The sequence below is a fragment of the Oculina patagonica genome, chromosome 9, assembly GCF_052425735.1.
Source record: "Oculina patagonica isolate OP01 chromosome 9, crgOcupat, whole genome shotgun sequence".
In the NCBI taxonomy this organism is placed as follows: domain Eukaryota; kingdom Metazoa; phylum Cnidaria; class Anthozoa; order Scleractinia; family Oculinidae; genus Oculina; species Oculina patagonica.
The window spans coordinates 18,158,427-18,176,306 of NC_135766.1; the positions used below are offsets into that span (position 1 = coordinate 18,158,427).

General features: G+C 37.7%; 1 protein-coding gene, 1 long non-coding RNA gene and 1 other non-coding gene across 4 annotated transcripts; 2 read left to right on the forward strand and 1 right to left on the reverse strand.

Annotated features, from left to right (window-relative positions):
- Window positions 1-3,095: 3,095 nt before the first annotated feature.
- LOC144666478 (uncharacterized) lies at window positions 3,096-5,926 on the forward strand. Of its 2 annotated transcripts, XR_013573193.1 has the most exons (4): window positions 3,096-3,314; window positions 3,573-3,718; window positions 4,349-4,731; window positions 5,132-5,926. It is a non-coding gene; the product is annotated as an uncharacterized LOC144666478 (long non-coding RNA). The 2 variants fall into 2 exon arrangements; XR_013573192.1 differs by having other exon boundaries at window positions 4,349-5,926.
- A 4,209-nt stretch (window positions 5,927-10,135) lies between these two features.
- Window positions 10,136-17,581, reverse strand: LOC144666384 (uncharacterized). Its single transcript, XM_078527810.1, has 6 exons — window positions 17,456-17,581; window positions 15,412-15,656; window positions 14,781-14,895; window positions 14,091-14,204; window positions 11,955-12,077; window positions 10,136-10,912 (listed from the first exon to the last, which is right to left on the reverse strand). The coding sequence occupies exons 1-6, from the start codon at window positions 17,529-17,531 to the stop codon at window positions 10,431-10,433; spliced, it is 1,155 nt and encodes a 384-aa protein (XP_078383936.1). The 5' UTR covers window positions 17,532-17,581; the 3' UTR covers window positions 10,136-10,430.
- On the forward strand, window positions 16,577-16,649 carry Trnai-gau (transfer RNA isoleucine (anticodon GAU)). The gene has a single exon. It is a non-coding gene; the product is annotated as a tRNA-Ile (tRNA).
- Window positions 17,582-17,880: the final 299 nt, after the last annotated feature.

Below are 17,880 nucleotides of genomic sequence, written 5' to 3' on the forward strand. Positions count from 1 at the left end.
CAAAAGTAGTATTAGTAGTATTGAGGTTTCCTGCTCGCGCTGAAAAGCAATGAGATATAACGACATAGAAAATGTGATATTTGTACGTTTTCCTTTATTGAGACTTGCGGAAACAAGGTACTTTTAGCCATCATGAATTTTAGAAAAGTATAAAGCTCAAATGCATGCAACAGCTAAGCTACAGAACAAGTTTTAATGGGAAAATATAATTTGTGTGCAAAAATACAAACGTGTAGAATTTCTTCTACCGATATGCAAAACTGCAATGAATCCCAGACTACCATTCGGTCTTGTCTCGTAAGCTTGTGACGCTTTCATCCGACAACTAACGTTAATAGCGAAGCGCGCAAGGTCTGAAAATAGAATGCAAATGAATATATCCCCACGAGGCACAGAAAACATCAGCGTGTTCTGAGAGAAATAGATGGCATCTAGGAGAAGTTTTTGTTTTAATAAAGTGTTTTAGAAACACCGGTTGTTTTAGAAATTGTTTAAGGAAAATCGTCCGCCATTCAGGTTTGTTTGTCTGAGGTCACTAGCGCGCTTCGCTATTGAAATAGCTGTATACGAAACTTCGGAATGTCAGATAAATATTATTTGCAAATACGCGATCATGGACTTAACTTACATATTGCTGGAGTTAGGCAGCCACGTGGCATATGGCTGAAACACTTCCCAAGATACCCAAAATAAGAAGCGACTAGGAGTATTTCTTCCTCCCCCTGGATGGGATGCTAGTCCGGATTCAAACCCTGGCCGGGGAGCTGCGTTGTGTTCTTGGGCAAGACACTTTACTCTTACAGTGCCTCTCACTCAGGTGTATTAATGGGTACCGGCGAATTTGCTGCCGGCGGAAACCGGGATAAGCTCCGGCTGCATGGGCCACTTGGCTCGGACACAGACTTTACCTATCCATTTATACACCTGGGTAAAGATAGGTACTATGAGAGTAAAGTGTCTTGGCCAAGAACACAGCGCAGTGACCCCGGCCAAGGCTCGAACCCGAACCGCTCTTATTTTCATGTAAAAAAATATGACGGTGCCGTTACGACTTCATTTTACAATTGGCAACGTATGAAAAATAACTAATTATAATCATTTCATCGAGCATTGTAGCGTATTTTGCGGGCTAAAATGAAGAGTTCAGCGGGCTAAAATATATTTAAGCCCGCTTCGGTGGACCAATCCGAAACAAGAAAAAAACGAAGCCAGCCAATCAGAACTGAAAACCATTCAACTGTTCGCGCCGTTTTCTTGCTGGCTGGCACAAGCTGGCATAATTTCAAGCTTCGTTTAATTTGAGACGAGACGCTTCAAAACTGTTTTTGAGCTTTATAATGACAAAATGTTTGAAGGACTGAACGGGAAAGTAAATTGTCAGTCTTCTCAGCTAGATGAAGAGGAATTACAGAAACTCAAAGAAGAATCCAGGCGGCGAAGCTAGTGAATGTAAGTTTCTCTTCGTCGAGCGAAACTCGCTCAGTTGAATTCCAGGCATATTTCAAACTGCCAGTTCAGTTAACAGCACAATTAATTTTAACACTTCTAAATAACAACTATTTCTGTGTTGCCGATAGAATTTTGTAAATCCCTTTTCTTCAAGCAAAGATTGTTTTGAGTAATTTGCCTGTTTTCTGCCGAGTTTTGTGAACTTTTAAACCTAGTTTTCAATCAGAAATAAAACGCCGACTCGCAACGGCAGTGTTCAAGATATCGCTTACTGTTTTTGATTCCTTAACATATTGTCCTCTGAAATAATTATGATAGTAATAGAGTTGATGTTGAAAGAAAGATGTAAATAAATTACAGATGGCTTTCGACACACGTCTCTGAAATGAAAGAAAAATTGTATGCCCCGAGCTGGATTCGAACCCGCGTCTCCCTGTTACTAGTCAGGCGTGCTATCCACTACACCATCGGGTCAACCACGCTGGATACGTGGCAACTTATTGAGGTGTATCGGATAGAGCGCGGTCAATCCACAGGGCATTTCTCTTTCGAGACATTTGTGTGTTTCATGGCTAAATTCCCAAATTAAATTGGGTTACGCTTTCCTCGTGCCTGTTCCTTAAGGTGGCTCGACCCAGTTTTTTTCTAGCGATACCTATCAACTTTGAAACCCTCAAACTTAAAGGGATTAATGTCAATGACATATCTACTATATTACATGGATTATACATAGAATGAACTACAATATGATATAAATTTTTGGGAGATCGGAATGAATATCACGTGGCAATGACGTCACACAGGGTTTTGCTCTGAATCAAATGTTAGCCCTTAACCGCATTTTCTCTCAAGATCCTCCAAGCTACGTCTACCTTGGGTCTTTGCCTTCAGCTCTGCGGAGTTTGATCGAAATCTACAAGAGGAATTTTGAAATATCTTGGAATTTGTTTTTAGATGGTATAATTTATGCGTAAAATAAAGACAAGACTTCATATAAAGAAATTTGCTTCTTTTTTATGTTTAATGAGAGGCTTTAGCCCTCAGTCCTTTTAAAAATGTCCCATATCTGATGTCCAAACCGTAAAAAGTAGGTAGACTTGCGCGATTTCGAAAAATATGAAATATACGAATCATAGTGAAGCTCAATGTTTAGCCCTATTTACCAATTTTACGCCTACTTTCGCAAAAAACACGATTATTTTAAAACTCGTCGATGAATTTTCCCCAAAATTTTTCAGGGTGACAATTGATCTTTACACTACACAATCCCTGAATTTGATGCTCATTGAAAACCTCTAAGGCTGTCTAATATAAACGCAAAATTGAGTAAATATTGAAGCGATCTCGTAGTTTTGAATAATTTTGTGCTCTGGGATTTCCTATTGTTTCGAGTTGAGCACAACATCGAATTCCTGTGCACCACGCGTAAAATGACTACGCTTGGCTACCTTCCGAAAGCTCACCGAAATATTTCCGAAATATAGTCCGTTTTAAAGTAAACAAAGGAAAAGAAATTGTCACGCCACAACTTTTCTTGTGTGGTCGACGTCTTGGCTGAGTTTAAAGTTAAAAATGCCAACAACAAGAAATGCAGAAGTACTAAATGCTACGCTAAACATCAAAAGAAAGAAAGTGTAAACGAAGTAAGCACGGTGGGCACAGAATGACTCAAAATCGCTCGCCATGCGTGTGACTAAACGCCATATTGGACGAGGTCTATTTTCGGCAGACTGGGTACGAATTTAGCGGAGCAGGAAATGACGTTTTTTAGCCCTTCCCAGAGGGCCCTATGAGGTCGGAAGCTAAATGCTACGAAGCCATCTTTGAAGTAGAAGGAAAGAGCTTTAATTTGGTACCAAATAAAGGTAGGTTTCTTTGTTTTTGTAGACACCACAGCTTTGATATTTTAGCCGCTTCGTGTTCCAGTGCCTCTGAAATGAAAAGTGCCTTTTTTCGGCTCCATTCATTTCCGTCAGTTTCTGCTAAAACTTTTTGATTTTGTCATCATAGCATTAAGAGTAGGTTAAATTTCGATCGTATGTTTTTAGTTTTTTAAGAAAGAAGCGTGCGCCTTCAGGGTTACTCGTGTTTAACGGTGTAATTTTGCGATCACCTTCGAACAGATATCAACTGTTCTAGAGACCAACTGGCCTGGCGTTTACCTACCTCCAGCTTTCTGGGTGTTTCTGCCAGTAAGAAAATGACACGAGAAGTATCCAAAGGTCAAAGGCAGTACGTTTCTACGATTTAACTTGATTTTGTTTATCAGGTAAGCTCAATCTAATGTCTATTTACTATATAAACACCAGTGAAATACCAGGTGAGCTTTCGCGCAAAAAAATGATATCTTCACACGTGAACATGCGGAGATAACCGTTACTATGGTTACATAATAAATCGCTCTTTTCCAAGTTTATATAATAAATAGAATATTACTTGGCTGCTTAGAGATATGAAATTTCTCTTTGAGTTGAGTGTTGAAAAATATTCCACTTGTTCGCTTTCCTAATTAACTCGTGAAATATTTTTCAGCACTCAACTTTTGTTTGCTGTGTTTATGAAATTTTGTTTTTATAAGCACAAGTACAACAGTACACACACAATACCGTAAAGTACTGTTTATGAATAATCAATAAAGGTTCTAGTACTGTAGTAGCCTTGAAATTGTTTAGATTTCTGTTGGCAATCAATAACAATAGATTGTCATATTATTGCACCTCTTCTATGTTAGCTAGATATGGCCTAATCAGTTTTTTTTGCTCTTAATAGCCCTCTATAATTACACCATTGTGATTGCTTAACACTTTCTTTCTATAAGCATATGATGATATATGATTAACCCCACTACATTAGAAATCTGCCATTTTGAGTCTTACTTTTTTTACATTTCTGCATCTAGGAATTGACTGGGGAACCAAGCCAGGGTCACATCTACTGGAAGCTTGTTATTTATATAAACAGCATGCAACCGCATATTTTTTTTAAATAATTTAACTGACGAGCCACTCTATGGGTACCCATAATATTTCCCTTTGCTTTTCTCGTGAAATGTGGTCAAATGCCAAAATTCAGAAATTGCAAATATTTTATGTAGTGTTCACAAGCTTTGATGGTTTTATAATTAATATCAGAGTTTTCAATTTGATCAAGCAAATTTTGGTCAATTTGAGCTCTTCGCTTCAATCTTGAGATCTTTGATTTCTGCAGAAATACCCATTAAGAGGCTATCATCACTTATCTTTCAAGTGAGCAAGTATTTTTTTTAACAGCAACATAGTGAATGTTTAAGCTGTCAACATATCAGGTATTTTTGGTTTGGTTTATTAGACAACAGCTGTGTTAAAAATATAAGCTGTTACCGGTTATCACTTAGCACAAAAATAGATTACAGTGAATGTGTATGGTATAGAACAAAGGTCACATATTTTTGGCTCAGGAATGGGGCTGTTGTATCTTAGCTTAATAAACTCAAAATAGTAAATGTTAATGAGACAGCAGCTCTATTTGCATCTTAGCTTAATAAGCTCAAGATATTAGTTTAGACAGAAGCTCTATTTGAATCTTAGCTGAATAAGCTCAAGATATTTATTAAGACAGAAGTTCTTTTTGGATCCTAGCCTAGCTCAGGATATTTATTAAGACAGTTGTATTATTTTAATCTTAGCTTAGCTCAGGATATTAGAAATCAACTCTATTTTTAATCGTTGATGTACTTTGAATATATTTTTAGCTTAGCATTATAGAATACAGTTGATGTGTGTACTGTAGATTTCATATTTATTAAGGCAACAGCTCTATTTAAAAAATTTAAGCTGATTGAATATATATTTTGTAAATATTTTTAACTGAACAGAATTTAATTAATAACAGAATACATTGAATGCAGTGTCTACTGTTGAACACATGTCAGTCATTTGCTTAAGATATAAATGCCTCAGCTCTATTTGTAATCTACTATAGCTGTTTTTTATGTCCTTTTGACTTTGATTTATTTTATAACAACTAAACAACTTAGCATTCTAGAATACAGAAGTTGTGTATTGATACAGTTGATCACAGGCCAGTCATTTTTAAGCTCAATATATTTTTTAACACAACAGCTCTTTCCCTTTTTTTTTAACTTAGCATAATTTATTAGCATCAAACTACAGTGAATGGGTACCCTGTTGAAGACCGGTCAGACATTTTTGGCTCTATTTATTTTTTTGATTTTTTGAAATCTTGGCTGTTCTTCAATTTTTGCTTAGTATTTCGTATGGTAAAAAAGGTAAAGTCTGTGTCCTAGCCAAGTGGCCCATTGCTTAGTATTTCTTATGACATACAGTGAATGTGAACACAGGTCAGATATTTTGAGCTTGTTATATATATATTTCTCAACAACATATTGATTTACCGGTATGTGAAAGATAATATTTAAGGTTAAAAGCTGTTTCAGCACTTGAAGAAAAAATGGTTAACAAATATAAATTGAATTTTATCTTGTCTTGTATTGACTGTATTGATTATTTATAATTATGGGGAAATGGGGTATCACTATTTTGTTGTACCCACCCACAATGTCTGTTACGAAGTGCTTCTGAAGGCTTAAGGGTTCTCAAAAGCCCCCTAAAAGCATTAAAAAGATACAAAAAAATCTTCATTCTGATGTTGTTTACCCCTAAAGGTGGGTGTAAATATTTTTAGATTTTGGTATTTGTTAGGGTGACTGCAATAACAACTATGGTTAGAATTATTCTAACCATCGTTTTAGAATTTAAAGGCAGAGCTTTCATTTCTCTGACTATGGTATATATGTTGTTTAACTGACAAGCATTCTTGACCCCTTCATTTTGGAGACCCCTCACTCCCACAGTCAAAACAGTATGGTATTTTCATAACTTTAATAATTGTCATCTCAGCTAACTATCCACTTCTTACTCGTAATTATTTATTTGTTTGCAGGAAAACACTACAAAGTAAAACCGTGCGAACAAAATGCCGCTATTTACACAAGATTTGGTGAACACCGTGATGATAAGGGGTTATGCACAACTGCAACTCATAAAAACAAATGTTGTCCACAGCATAAGCTTAAGTACATACTCTCCAAAGTGAAAAGTTAGGGATAGTTTGCCTTTGCTTAATTTGTACAGAAAATTCCAGTTCTTCTTTTCGGATGCCAGGACGGATACTCTACTTCCCGATTTTTTTTTTCCTATCAAAGTCCGCTTGAGGTATTTGGTTGACAACATATAAACGCTCTGTTACACCAGAAAGGAGAGAAAAAAGCTGCTAAACTGGCCGTAATGTAGTGAAAGAAATTGTTTCTGCCTTTTGAGTTTTACCAAAGGACACAAATGGGGACAGAAAACCCATTTTTAGCTTCAGCCACTCTTATAACCACGAGAAAAACCTTTTGGAATATCAACCATTTCACGGACTTCATCCACAGAGAGAGCCGCCATTTTGAAATAAGGCGCCAATACCGCGCGTAACCGCTGAACAAAATGAATGGCGAACTTGAGCGATTTTGAGTCATTCTGTGCCCACCGTGTAAGTTTCTGAGTATGCTGTCAAGTTATATGTAAATGACTGGAATGGCGTCAAAACATAACCGGCTTTGAGTTTTATTCATTCATTATTGTTTACTTGAACTCGAGAATATTACCATATTCCGAAAGATTTCGGTACGCTTTCGGAAGGTGGCCAAGCGTAGTTATTTCACGCGTGGTGCACAGGAATTCGATGTTGTGCTCAACTCGAAACAATAGGAAATCCCAGAGCACAAAATTATTCAAAACTACGATCGCTTCAATATTTACTCAATTTTACGTTTATGTTAGACAACCTTAAAAGTTTTCAATGAGCATCAAATTCAGGGGTTGTGTAGTAAACTGATCAATTGCCACCCTGAAAATTTTTGGGGAAAATTCATCGACGAGTTTTGAAATAATCGTGTTTTTTGCGAAAGTAGGCGTAAAATTGGTAAATAGAGCTAAACATTGAGCTTCACTATGATTCATATATTTCATATTTTTCGAAATCGCGCAAGTCTACCTACTTTTTACGGTTTGGACATCAGATATGGGACATTTTTAAAAGGACTGAGGGCTAAAGCCTCTCATTAAACATAAAAAAGAAGCAAATTTCTTTATATGAAGTCTTGTCTTTATTTTACGCATAAATTATACCATCTAAAAACAAATTCCAAGATATTTCAAAATTCCTCTTGTAGATTTCGATCAAACTCCGCAGAGCTCAAGGCAAAGACCCAATGTAGACGTAGCGTAGAGGATCTCCAGAGAAAATGTGGTTAAGGGCTAAAATTCGATTCAGAGCAAAAACCTGTGTGACGTCATTGTCACGTGATATTCATTCTGATCTCCCAAAAATTTATATCATATTGCAGTTTAGTCTATGTGTAATCCATGTAATATAGTGGATATGTCATTGACATTAATTCCTTTAAGTATAAGGGTTTCAAAGTTGATAGGTATCGCACGAAAAAAACTGGGTCGAGCCACCTTAAATGTTGAATAAATTATTATAACAATAGAGTTGATGTTGTTGGGCGTAAATATGTTTCTGGCCCTTCTCAGAGCTCATTTTAACCCTCGCCCCTGAGTCGGGCTAAAAACATATTTACGCCCGCGAACATCAACTCTATTGTTATAATAATTTATTCAACATTTAAGGAACAGGCACGAGGAAAGCGCATTTTTATTTTTGTTTTAAAACGATGTCAAGATAGTACTCATTAAAGTACAGAAACCACAAAAAACCTGGAGGCTGTATAGACACTTTAAATAATTAATACTAACTGATTTGGATGAAACATAAGTTCATTAGCAATTCCTAATGCATAAAACTGAAGATAATTTTCTGGAAGTAATATATAACAAGTCTAATTTTAAAGACTTTCAAGAAAAAAATAAAGTTACCACAAAGATCTCAGTAGCATGGTAACAGTTTGAGTACAGCTAACAAAAACCTATCAAAACTTTAGCTCTCAAGCTGACCCCGCGAGAGAAAAAATGGTTTTGAAATTATCTACATTTCAGTAAAAACGGACGTTTCACGCCAGTTAAAAACAAAATGGCGCGTTTTTTAAACATTTTTTACGAGGTTTGACTTTAATTTTCTCGAGAATGCTTTAGAGTTTAATCACGGGTCACTTAGACAAATGAATTTTAGTGAGATGTTTCAATTAGTATGTAAAATGTAACCGTACAATGAGTAGGTTTTTGGTACTTAATTTTTGCACTCTTTTATGGCTCGAACTTTTAGCGGAATCCGTCTTAAAAATTTCACTGCGTTATTTTAATATTTATAAGAGGAAAGATCATGTGTAAAAGTGGCAGATTTAAAACGGGTATTTGTAAATTCGGCATCTTAACGATAGCAATAGTTTGCATAGCGCTCAAAGCCCCCCAGGCTATGATCACTGGAGACCGCTTCCAAATACATCTATTCTAATCACCAACCGGATAGGCCTTTCGTTCACATTGCACCTGTTTTCCGTATCACATATCAAGTCCCGATCGTGTCCGACTTTGAGACCTGCAAAATGCTGGGTTAGTTTTGAAACCCTTTCGATCCCAATATCGCATGGCCCTCGTTAAACACTTTGAACGGCCTGTTTTAGGGTCGCGTATGCAACACTTGTCGCTGTATACGCGGGACCTGTCCCAAATAAATACGGTCAGTAAGCTCTTTGTAGTTACTGCGGATTAGGAAATGGTTAATATTAAAAATCCACTTACATTGACCAGACCTGTCCCCTATGTACGCAGACGTTCACCCCGGGAACGGTCCCGTAAATCCAAACCTGATCAGGAAGCGGTCTCAAATGGTTCCGATCAAAACCGAACCGAACTGGACCAGGTCTGTTGACAAAGGACTGTTCCTTTGATTAGCATCGGTTCATACGAGAAGAAAATGGCAGATCAGCTGTTTCTAATGGTTAATCATACACGGAAGACACCAGTAATCTTGGATCCATTTGGCACAGGTCCTGTGCTAGCTAATCAAGCTTACTCAAATACTCAGTGTTGTCAATGTTATGGGTATATCTTGGTGTTTTCGGAAACTTTTGTTGGTAAGCTATTGTGGACGAGTTGGTCCCTAGATTTATGAGGATTACTTCAGACGGAAGTGATGAATCCTAGGGAATAAATGATAATAGCACGGAAAAACAAAACTAAATAGAGGTAGCGAAAATACCAATACATAAAGATAGCTACAAGCAAGGGGTAATGTATCAGGGGCACATCGCAGCCTCCACCGCGGTCAAACGACAGAAATATGCAGAAAATAAGAAAAGTACTGCAAAGATAAGGTTTTTATTTTCACAGTTCAAAGTTCGATACATAACCGGTATCCTAAGGGTTTACTAAGTTTTTTGGTGCTTTACTAAAAAAGTTCTACGTGTTTGAAAATAGCGATATGCGGACTTGTCGGCGCCATTTGTCAAAGCACCTTTGGTTCGGATGCGAAACATTTTAAAAGTAAAAACACTGGTTTACCTGAGGGAATGGGATTATGCTTTTACTCGGCGACTATTTTTATCTATCCTTGCTCGTAATAACACTTCAATTTGAACAAAAAAACGGCGAAATGGAAAGAAACCTGCCTGAGACGTTTGACCGCGGTGAAATCGCAGCCACATGTATCGACAGCAAACCCGAATACTGTTTAGATGCGCGGTCATCACATTCATGCAAAATTCGTCCCCGTGACATGTCTTCGTTACATTTTTTTGTGTTTATATATTGTGATTTTGTCCATGCTACATGTCTCCTCGTTAAATCAGTATACGATTTTGTAACTACCCCCTACTGCTTCATGCTGCTTCGACTAGCCTGTAAACAGTCTTCCATTGGCTCGCTTCGCAAGCCGATTTCTTTTCCTTCTTTAGCCCACTGGAAGCCTGTTCGCAAGGTATGCTTTAAGATGTCACTAAGACACGATGACTAGTATGTATCGATCTTATGAAAGTTATGTTAGTCACAAATCTCTTGAAAGTGATCAAAGTTGATATGTCCCCAGCCACCAGAGGTGCTATCAACCAGTCGTAATTGAGCCTCTTTATTTTGATATCCCGTTACGTCCCAACTTCGCTCAACCATGCTTTCACTGCATCCTCCAGTCGCCTGCAAGACCACGTTTCCCTCAACAAGAAGCTCAGCACGAATCTGGGCTATATGGCAACTTCCTCCAATCAAAAACTTGAAGGTATGTCCACTGATGACGAAACTAGGTGACGTCAGCGTGCCTTGATGGCCATCGCCTTGCGTTCCACCAGCAGGATGAGAAGGACTGGGCCGATTCTCGTAGCCCCCTATCCACCAGTCTCCCTTGTGTCTCGACGAAACTCTGTTTCGTGCTGTCGGGTTATCTCCATATGTTGGTTGGTTGTTGAATGCCGTACCAGTTAAAGCCCAGCCAGATAATCCGTGTTCGAAATCAAACAGAACGCATGCATCTTTGCAAAAAAAAAAACAAACACAAAAAAATTAAACAATACACTAGCAACCAAAATTAACTTGTAGTATAAAAATAGCTAGGGTATGAGGCACAGTAGGCAATGCAGCGTGTGTATAAACATGTTTTACCTTTCAATGTCTTCCATAAATTTCGTTTTTTTGAATATAACTTTTTTGCGGAACTTGTGTCTTATGATGCCTAAATGTAAAACTACTACCAATAATCGGGAGTTGTCTCTAGAAATAAATTAGAACTTCTTGTTATTTAAGGGCTTTTAAAGCTTTTGTAATCCCATTTGTTTATTGGCTAATTAATGACTCAAATGTTAGTTATAGCTAGCTCAGTCCAACTACAATCTCGGACAGAACTGTTAACACACTTAGCCCTGATCTATTCACAGAGTTCAATTTTGCAACCCCCTCCACACATTCAATGTTGTTAATGCTGTGGTGTTTTTAAACCAAAGCCTGTTGAACCGCAAACCTCAAGAAACAACATTGAGTAGGAAGAGATGGGGATACAATCTTGTACCCATTGCAGGTCAGGACATTTGCGAAAATGCGTTGAATGCGTTTGTTTTAACTAGTTTTGTCCAAGATTGTAGCACCTTGTATGCTACATTTTATACAATTTTAAACATATTTTCACAATTGTGGACAAGAACGCGGGAATCGAGCATAAAGATACGGCAAACAGTAGTTCGACACAGGCTACATAGGCTCAGCTTCTCAATAAAAAAGGAATTCAAACCGATTCAATACCCTCTAAAAGATCTACATGCGCCTGAAACTGACTCGTCCCCAGTTCATCTTCATATAGCACGCGGCAAAGGGAGAAGCACGCACGTGGCACGCGCGTGAGGTGAGGGAGCAGGGGCTACCCATCTCCCCTCGTCCTCCCTTTCTCTACCCATCTCTCCCTCTGCTGTATCTTTGCCGCGCGCTATATGAAGACGACTGGGGATGAGTCAGCGCCTGAAGATATATCTTTTGCAAAATCATTAATGAAATGTGCAATATCATTATGCCAATAATGTTTACCCGTGCAAATGGTTCCGTCTCCCTTAAGGCCAACCTTACACGTGCAACTGAAAGAACCCGCAGTATTGTTACACCAAGCATCGACAGAACAATTATGGGCGCCAATGGCACACTCGTCAATATCTGAAAAAATAAAAGATATATTACCTAAGCCGGGTTTACGTGAGCAATTTTTATGTGACAATTTCAATGTGACAAATATATTTGATTATTATTCAACACATGCGCGCGCTTCCCATATATGGTCAAAATGTCAACGTTATCTGTTTTCCGTACATAACAGATATCCTGCGTTATTCAACAAATGCGTGCGCTGCCCATATATGGTCAAAATGCTAACGTTATCTGTCATCCGTAAATAACAGATATCCTGCGATATACGTAGGTTGCGAAGATTCGTCCAAATTCTTGTAAAGCGCTGCATAATTACACTTTCTCCATCTGCAAAATGTGTTTAGTTGACAATTGGCTGAATAAAAAAACAACTATCCTGCTCAATCTTGTGGAATAACGACTGATTTTAGCCAACTCGGCCTACGGTCTCGTCGGCCAAGTATCAGGCGATATTCCGCGCGACTTCGCAGGATAATTGTCAAATATACGTAGGTTTGTTAAGATTCGTCCGAAATCTCGAAAAGCGCTGCATCATTACAGTTTTTCTATCTGCAAAATGCGTTTTGTTGATAACTTGTTGAATATATAAAACAATTATCCTGCTCAATCTTGCGGAATATCGTCTGGCTCAGTATCAGGAGATATTCCGTGCGATTTTGCTGGATAATTGTTAATTATGTGGATGAAATAGCAGTTCAAATTTTTGTGCGCCAGTGGAGATACAATGTATGGACGACTTGCGTAAACGTGCACGCAAGTCGTTCATACATTGTCTCTAATTTTTTTCACGCAGGAAAACGTACGTAAAAAATTACGCGAAAAAATAAGAGTTATTATAAAGGGATACAAAAAGTGCAAAATGATGTACGTATGATGCTGGTACGTATGCTGTAAGTGGAAGAACTTGCAAAAATAAAAGCCAATGAAGATTTGACTTAAGTTTTAGTTTTTGTTGTATATTGAAAAAAAGTAAAAATTTGTCATAAAAACTTGAACAATTAAAAACAAAAACGTTTTGACAACAGTCATCTTGAGGGTTAAAGGACCAAAGTATTTCCCCAACTTATTTTCTTGTGGAAAGTGAGATTGGTCGCGGACTAAACCCGTTAAACTGAAATTAAAATTCACGCTAAATCTGAATTAGCTTAACCCTATTCAGACCGAGGTTTTTTGGACCTTCTCAGACCGGGGGGTATATAGGATGTATTGTATGTCCGAAACTCTTTCTTTTGGTATACATCACGTGGGATAGTGACGTCACACCACGTGACAATTACATCATGATGTCAAAACTTCCGCCATCTTGGATCCGCCATCTTGGATTTCAAAATTTTTCCAAAATGCCAGAAAACCACCCAAAATCACTGAAAAGTACTCAAAATGAATAAAAATGTGCTCCAAACCCGTAAAAATGTAAAAAAAATCAATTTAAGTTGATTTTTCTTAACAGAAACACGCAAAATTACAAATTTGGGAAAACATGCCTATCAAAATGCCGTTGCCATAGTGATGTGAAGTTTCTGACACATCATCCAACCCTACCAAATTGTTGCCAGATAAATATTAGGAAAACTCAGAAAGTTTGGCAGCGTTTGGTTATAAAAGTTCAAAGTCAGCGCGGGCCTCGAAAGCCCCCCCCCCGGTCTGAATAGGGTTAACCCTATTTTGAGCAACCGGTCACAGATAATACGTATTACCGTATTTTCTCAATTAAACGCCCCCGGCGTTTATTTCAAACTTGGCTCCGTGGATCCGGCGTTTATTTGAATGGTGCAGTTTATTTGAGCGAAATGTTTATTAAACAAGGGTTTTTAATCATTATTTTTGACATGAATGTATCTTGCCATCATGCCTAAAACATATTACACCTCAAATAAACGCCTAAAAGGCTTACTTACCAGTCTACCTTGGAGACCCGGCGTTTAATCGAGAAAATACGGTATATGCCATATTTTGCCATTCATTGTTTGATTTTATGAAAAATGAAAAGAATTCTGCAGTATAACATGTGAAGACGCATACCTGTCTCGCAGTAACTTCCGGTAAATCCTGATTGACAGCTACGGTTATATCCGTTGACGAAGTCTTTGCACAGTCCTCCATTCCTACAAGGACCGCTCGCACAGGCATCAAAATCTTAAGGTAAAGTGATAAAGTGATAGCGGATATATTACTTCATATGTTGTTCAACTTGGGATGGCCAAAAGGTTTTTTCTACTAGACGGAAGGGGGAGCAGAGAAGGCGCTATGAGATTCGTGCTCACTTTTAAAGCGAGCAGTCGCCTCCCACCTATGTGGTATGGATGAGGATCCTGGATCAGGCATCAGATGTGGGTTGAGTTCGTTTTTGATTCTCCGATGTGACTCTTTTCTTACCAGTTGCTTTGTGGTGATCGTCTCAAGATCGTTAGCCTCCGTTTAGTCATCTTCGATATTTTTAACTGTAAACCGGGTTTACAGTTAAAAATATCGAAGATGACTAAACGGAGGCTAACGATCTTGAGAAACCCTGTAAATCATGCTGAATTACGTGCGCCAATTTTTCAAAATCAGGGTAGTTTTCCACACGCTCTTTCTCAGAAAAAAAGTCGGTGACCCCAACTTTTTTTGCATTTCTGACACAAGTAACTCATTATCTGACCGCTGCAAAAAATTAAAGAAATCTTTGGAGTAGAAAATTTTGGCGCGAACGTCCTTAAGCAACATACATACCTCTTTCACACAACTCTCCTTCAAACTCAGCTGGACATAAGCAGCGAAACGTTTTGTCTGTAAAGCCATGCTGACACTTGCCATTGTTCAAACAGGGAAACGACTGACAGGCGTTCTAAAAGGAATAAGAAGAATAGATAAAGCAATACCGTAAAATTCCTGTTATAAACCCTGGGCATATACGACTTTGTAAGGGGTATTGAGTGGGCTTAGAAACGGGGGGCTTATACCCGGGAGGGCTTATAAACGGAATAAAAAAAACGTCGCGAAACGAGCCACAGCAGAATTGATCGAAAAACGTTTTTAATTTAAAAAGTCAAAATAAATCGACATTTAGCCCTGTCTAGTACAGTCATCTAGCAGAGGGGAGCTTATATTCGGGGTAAAAAAGGGGGAGGGAGGGCGTGGGGCTTATAATTGGATTTTTGTTTTCAGGTAGTTGGGCCTACCGGGGGGGGGGGATAAACGGGAGGGCCTTTAATTTAACCGGAATTCTACGGTATGCAAACAAGTAAGTGGCGAATTCCCACAAATGAGCCCACAAGTCAAACACAGGTTACCGCCTGACTGTAGCTGAATAATCAATTTATATCAAATACAAATTACGCTTAAAATAATCATTTCATTTAACCTTAGTTCCCTGAAATAGGAATTGACTTCTTGTTTTTAGATGTCGTCTATCAGTAGAGTTGTTCAGTTCGCATATGTTGTCATCACCAGTCTCACTCGGCCCAAAGTTGAAAGACACGCAGTCGTCGTTAAGGTAACATTGCAACTGACAAATGTCTGCGTCTGGCACCTTTAATTTTGCAATCACGTGATCTTCCAGAGCTTTTTCTTGCTCGTATTCAACAAAATGCACTTTTCTGCAAGCATCTTAATTGCAAAAGAGTAAAATGTCAAGACCAGTGAATGATTTATCTCATGGCGATCCTCAAGATTAGGCAGAAAAAAACGGCTCAATTTGCGTTTAAATTACTGCAGTTTTACTGATGCAGTGATAAAGCCAAGAATATCCCCGTGGAGTATATGTAGTAGAGTACATTAAACAATTATTCCGTGAGCGCACGTTAGACATGAGATGGTAGATAGCCAACGATGCGCGTGGCGCCGAGTTTGCTATAACTATCTCATATCCAACAAGCGAGAGCATTGTTTTATTAAAAACTCCCTGGCTGTTTTCGTTGACGTGTACGCCTGCCATATTTATGGTCCATGGTATATGGTCTATATGAGCTCATATCCCATTATTTTTTATCTCAGGACCTCCCTGAAAACCACATTTAATAAGTGGAGCCTCCTGTATAAAGATCATTGTTATTATTATTATTATTACTATTATTATTTTTTAATTTTAATATAACTTTATTTCACGCAATCATTAAAAATACAAGCACCGATAAAAAGGATTAAGAATTAAAAAAAGCTATATAAAAAGGTACAATGTCTTTGTATAAGCGAAAATTAAACCTTAAAATCATTTATAATTATTGTTTTATTGCCTATTAACCAATCAAAACTCAGGAATTGTAATTTATACCAGAGCTACTTTTTAATAAATAAGTATATTCCCGTTTCCCGTGGAGTTTACCTTTTCTAAAAATTAAAAATTAACTCCTGTGGTGGTTACGAATTAGGTCGGTACGACTCGTGTCGGAAGTTTTTTAAAGTTCTGAGTAACAGGTTGGTTCGTCTCTCTTCGTCTAAATCTTTGTCCAGTAAAAAAGCAGAGAGGCAACACAATGCTTTTTGCAGAAAAAAAAACTTACTTACTTTGGTAAATTTAATTCGTGCCTGGTCCGTTAGCTCAGTAGGCAGAGCGTGGTGCTGATAACGCCAAGGTCGTGAGTTCGACCCTCAAATGGACCACGAATTCTATTTTTTTTTGGCATTTTTTTAACAAAAGGCGGACTGAAAACTAGTCAGTATTCTGAAACTATTTTTTAAGCAAAATGATTTTTTACCGTAAATAAACATGGACTGAGATAGAAAGAGCTGTCTCTATAATGCTTGTCAGATTAAACGTCCGCTTAGCATGCTTGCCTTCTCCATGAAAACATACTTTCTTTGACTATCCCCTTCTTGCCTCTAAACCTTGAATGAATTTTTTTCTTTAGGTTTCCACGCTCTACGGTGAAATATCGATTGCCAGGTTACCACTAAACAGCACTTTAACCGGCAGAAAATAAAAACGATCTATTTTATGTAGATTTTGACTATCCCCTTTTTGCCCCTAAACCTTGAATGGATTTTTTTCTTCTGCCGGGTTACAACAACTAAACAACAATTTGCCAGAAAATAATAATGATTCATAAATAGATTTTGGAGATTTTTTGGAGATTTTGAAAGACTCAGTTTTGTGAGATTAAAATATATAAGTTTCAAAGTTAAAAAATAGCACCCCTGGCGGTCAAGTGTATATAACTAGGTTTCGCAAAACACTATCTTTTTCTCAACTTATACTTTTAATTTTCAGACTTGGAATCTTACCAAAAGCACATTGTCTGATTACTAAGCGTTTACGTCACCTTAAAGCAAAAGATGCAAAAGAAATTCACACTTTATGGTGTTAGACTCGCACGGCTTAGCCTGAGAACACGTTGCATAGCGAAGGATAATTATGGTGTAGCTTTTTATCGCAAGATTCCAGTGTAAACAGAGTTAAACTAGCTTACCGTTTGACGAAGAGGAGAGCTTAAACAATATGGTCACGCTTGCAAACGAGAAGACCCAGTAAAAAACGAAGGTCATGATACTAGGCCATGTAGATTAAGATCGACTTAGAAGACTAGGGCATGAGAAATAAAAGCGAACCTTATAAATAATAAAATAATATATAAATAAATTATGTTTAACATCCCCGGTGCTTAAATTTGACTTCTTATTAAGTTCACAGCTGGAGGCTGTGCTTAAACACCCAAGTAAATTAAGTAATTATAGTAAGTAGGTTAATTATAAAATTATAAATTATAAAATCTTTCACTAGCGGATATATATTTTTTTAGTTTAAGCGTTTAAAACGAAGTTTTAAGCTTTCAGTTTTGCACCTTAGCCGAGTAGAAAAACTATTTTATTTTTTTGTTAAAGTAGCTAAAATTTT